General features: G+C 35.8%; 1 protein-coding gene across 2 annotated transcripts; it reads left to right on the forward strand.

Moving 5' to 3' along the window:
* Window positions 1–241: 241 nt before the first annotated feature.
* LOC149245229 ((S)-8-oxocitronellyl enol synthase ISY1-like) lies at window positions 242–2,193 on the forward strand. Of its 2 annotated transcripts, none has more exons than XM_089455554.1 (2): window positions 242–487; window positions 608–2,193. In XM_089455554.1, exons 1-2 carry the CDS (start codon window positions 440–442, stop codon window positions 1,817–1,819), a joined length of 1,260 nt encoding a protein of 419 aa, XP_089311680.1. In that variant the 5' UTR covers window positions 242–439; the 3' UTR covers window positions 1,820–2,193. The 2 variants fall into 2 exon arrangements, with proteins under 2 accessions (XP_089311680.1, XP_089311681.1); XM_089455555.1 differs by having other exon boundaries at window positions 245–487; window positions 611–2,193.
* The last annotated feature ends 2,282 nt before the right edge of the window (window positions 2,194–4,475 follow it).

Genomic DNA, 4,475 nt, shown 5'->3' on the forward strand with positions numbered 1-4,475 from the left:
TGTGGTGGCTATCAGTTAAAAAAGACATTTTACAAACGAGATAATGTTTGAATATCATTAAAATTATATGTTATTTTGTTTGAATATCACCAAAACAAAATGCATTGTTGTGTGCTGTCACATAGCCATCTGTGTTGTCCGTCCTTGAAGTAATCCATCCCTGCCTTCTGTGACTTCTTCCTCAGTTGCTTGCTTGTACTCCTAGATTACGTTGTGTGACTTTGCTTCAATTCTTTCTCAAGTTTAGATTAACCGGAGATAGATGCCTACACGGAACAACGTACCCAACGACCTGCTCCACATCTCTATCGTCACCAACTTCTAATTTTGATTCAAACACTCTTTATAAAATTGCATCAGGTACCTTATATCTCTACTTCAAGAAATCCAGATTCATCTCTTCACAATCAGTCAGTCAGTCCAGAGTTAATCACTGAGAATGAGGTCATGGTATTCATGGTGGACAGGGAGCTTGGGAATTGCAGTGGTCAGGATTCGAATCCTTTCATCGCAATATTCTATTCTGTACATTTACTACTATCTCATTTAGATAGTTATTTGTAATAAATGCAAATTGACTAATTGTAGCTTTGTTTGTGTTTAAAAGCAGAGACGCGAGCGAGATCAGTCCACAAATGGCGAAGGCAGCGGCGGCAGTTCCAGAGGAAGTAGTCATAACAGGAACAAGAAGGCTCATGTTGGGCTGATCGTTGGCGTGACGGGGATGGTAGGCAGCAGACTGGCGGAGATTCTTCCCAGAGACGATATTCCAGGCGGGCCGTGGAAAGTCTATGGAGTAGCCCGTAGGCCCAATAGCCCTAATTATTACAAAGATATCCAGTATATACAGTGCGACCTGCTGGATAGAGATCAGACAATGGTAAAATTCTCGGCTCTCACCGATGTTACGCATGTCTTCTGGGTGATCACAAATGCCGGCCGAGGAATCAAACAGGCCAATTTGGACGGTAAAATGCTTGCAAATGTCTTGGATTCTCTTATTCCCAATGCCCCCAATCTGGAACATGTGTGTCTGCAAACGGGAACAGAGCATTATCTGGGCTCTCATGATATCTCGGCCATGGATATGGTGAGTGATCTTCACGAGGGGCCGTTTCACGAGGGGCTTCCCAGGCTGAAAAATTGCTCGAATTTCGGCTACTATAAGTTGGAGGACGTCTTGTTTGAAAAATTGGGAACAGAGAGTGATATTAAGATAAGCTGGTCTATCCATCGGCCCGCTGTCACATTATTGGGCTTCTCTCCCTCGAGTCCATCTTCCAAGAATCTCCTGGTTTCTCTCGCAGTTTACGCTGCAATCTGCAAGAAGGAGGGCACGCAGTTCAGATTCCCTGGGAATTCTATCACATGGGAGGGGCTTTCGGATGCTTCGGATGCGGAACTCGTTGCAGAGCAGCAGATATGGGCGTGCGTTAAAGCGAAAGGGAAGAACCAGGCTTTTAATGTGACCAACGGGGATGTGTTCAGATGGAAAAGGCTGTGGGCGGTGCTTGCAGAGAAGCTGGAGGTGGAGGCGGGTGATTATGACGGGCGCGGGTTTTCTATGGCGGAGGAGATGAAAAATAAGAGGGGCGTGTGGGAGGAGATTGTGAAGGAGAAGGGGCTTGTGGAGAGCACGCTTGAAGACCTGGGGGAGCAATGTTGGTCATATGTTGATAGCATATTGAATGGGAATTTGAAGAAAGGCGTGAGCAGCATGAACAAGAGCAAGGAGTATGGTTTTTTGGGGTTTCGGAACACAGAGAGCTCCTGTCTTGAATGGATTGATATGCTGAAAACCCATAAAATCATTCCTTGATTTAAAGACACACAAATTCATTGGAAGAGCTGCAAAATGGGTAAAGTTCAGAATGGTAAATATCTTGGAATATGATGGTTAAGCTGGGGGAGTTCAAACTATTGATTACATTTTTTTTGATAGTTAGATTCCAGAATATTTTCAGAATCTGTAATTTATCAGTTTAGAACAGTTCCAGAGGCATATTCATTATTAGTATCTGTAATTTAGCAGTTTGGAACAGTTCCAGAGGCATATTCATTATTAGTTATAGATTGTGAAGTTTTAAGGAATATATATTTATTCATTTGTGATTTTTCAAAATTAAAATGTAATTGAATGGACAAAAAAATTGTATATTTGTGATATGAGAATGTGAAATTAAATTAAATTAATTTTTTTTGTATTATTAAATGTTTGGAATTTTTTAGTTTAGGAGATTTTAGATTGATGGTGAATAGTTGCATTATGAAGGCACTTTTTGCTAAAGGGTAATTGGTCCAAATCCTTACAGATGTTAGCATACAAATAAAAATGTTGGAGATACAATGATATGTGGTTTAATAGTAAGTTTCACTGGGTGAAACCAATTAGACAGTGGTTCAAATCCCATTGAGTATATGGCTTGCTCTGGGTCAAGGGGTATAAGATCTGGCTTGTAGGTTGCTGGCTATACTCTTGGTGTTATAAGGTAGTCTGGTATCTATACACTTGGTATTATAAGGTAGCCACAAGGGTTGATCAATCATAAGAGGTAGCCATAAGAGTTGATCAATCATAAGATCTGGCTTCCAACGTCACTGGGTATACTCTTGGTGTTGCAAGGTAGTTTGGTATCTATACTTTTAGTGTTATAAGGTAGCCATGAGGGTTGATCAATCATAAGATCTGCGATATCTAGCTGGTAAGTTGTTAGCTATATTCTTGATGTTGTAAAGTACTATAGCTATAGTCCTGATCTTATAAGGTAGTCATGAAGGTTGATTCTAGACATACCAAAATTACTGATTCACTATGGTTAAAAAAAAATAAAAAAAAATGTTACAGATTTTTGAGAGTTGAATTGAAATTAAATTAACACATTCTTGTTATTAAATGTTTAATTCCAATATACATTTCAACAATAAACTTACTATACAAAAACAATAATTTTTCTCACAACAACAACCAAAAAATCAATAAACTTACTCTACAAAAATAATCATTTTACAAAAAAACTAATTTATTATATCCCATTTCAACATTACTGTTACACATACAAAATTTTCCAAACATTTTTTATCATACTAGTTTTCATTCAAATTTCCTTAAAATATTAATCTTAATATTATATTGATTAATAACATTAATGTAATCACTATAACATTATCCAAGTTTTTAAAAATTTTATTTAATAATTTCAATTTTAATGTTTATTTCAAAAATATAAACATGTTAATGATTAAATATTTTGTTATACATGATATGTATGTTGTGTGGTGATTGAAGAAAGCAAAATTAAAGTGAAACTGAAACACGTTAAACTTAGATATTATTTGCTGCAGAGATGATGCGTCCGGATGTGATAAAAGGTGAAATTAAATTGAAATTAAAATATGTTATATATAAATTTCAATTCTTTTATGATGATTGGAAAGTTATTTGATGTATGTTTTGTTTTAAATATAAAGCGATTGATAAGTTATTTGATTTGTTTTTAATATCTAAAGGTAGGTGCTTTTGTTTTTTATAAAGGATATTAATTTTTTAATTTTATTTAAGTTTAAATGGTTTACTTATATTTATTTTGAATTGGTAAAAATATTTAACTTTTTGGGATATAAAAGAATGGGATTTAATAATTTTTAAAAATATTTAATTTTAATGAATTTTTTTTTTTTAAATTACTAATTAATTATTTTAAATAAATATTTTTTTTGTAAGGTTGGTATTAATGAGGTTATTTTATGTTCATGTTCAATGATAACACTAATTGAACCAATAATTTAAAATTTAGGATTATTTTAACAAGACACCAAATCACTATCTATACTTTATGGTCATGTTCAATGATAACACGAATTGAACCAATGACTTCAAATCTAGGACTATTTTAACAAGACACCAAATCACCATCTATTCAAGTCCAATGGACTAAAATAATATAATTTTATTTAAATAAAGATGAAACAAGACTGTTGGCATTATGATTCAAGTGTTGTCCTTGATTGCAACTCATTCAGAGGATGGTACAGGTGCTCAGAGGTTGGTACAGGTGATGGCAACTTAATCAGAAGACAGATCTCAGTACAGCATACCAAGGAAGCTCATACACGCCGTTTCGTTAAGCCCAAGTCGCGTGTACACGCAAGTTCGATTCATAAAAAGCGCGTGTATGTGGAAAGGTTCCTTTGGTCCATGGTGGTTAGTCCTTGGAAGTTGTGCCTATGATTTCGGACCATTGTGTCTCGACGGGCGTGTCGATCCCTAGTTTTGAAGTTGATGGTATTGTGTTACTATGGTTTTGGCTCTTGGTATTGAGTTAGGCCTAAGACTATATAAGGAGAAGAAGATCATTAGGCAAGATCATCTTTCGACAAGGCTTGAATATCTAAGAGAGAAAGAGATCTGATATGCAGGTTCTGGTTGCTTGATCTAAGCCAAGGAGAGATCACATCGGTTGATGGAAGACTAGATC

Source organism: Pinus tabuliformis, chromosome 7, assembly GCF_031772625.1.
Source record: "Pinus tabuliformis cultivar Carrire ecotype Pingquan chromosome 7, CPIR1, whole genome shotgun sequence".
Taxonomy (NCBI): domain Eukaryota; kingdom Viridiplantae; phylum Streptophyta; class Pinopsida; order Pinales; family Pinaceae; genus Pinus; species Pinus tabuliformis.

Bases quoted from the DNA above. Each gene is read 5' to 3' on its own strand.
- LOC149245229 (XM_089455554.1), top strand. From the start codon at position 440: ATGAGGTCATGGTATTCATGGTGGACAGGGAGCTTGGGAATTGCAGTG. The intron at 488-607 runs GTCAGGATTCGA...TGTGTTTAAAAG, and splicing joins GGAGCTTGGGAATTGCAGTG to CAGAGACGCGAGCGAGATCA.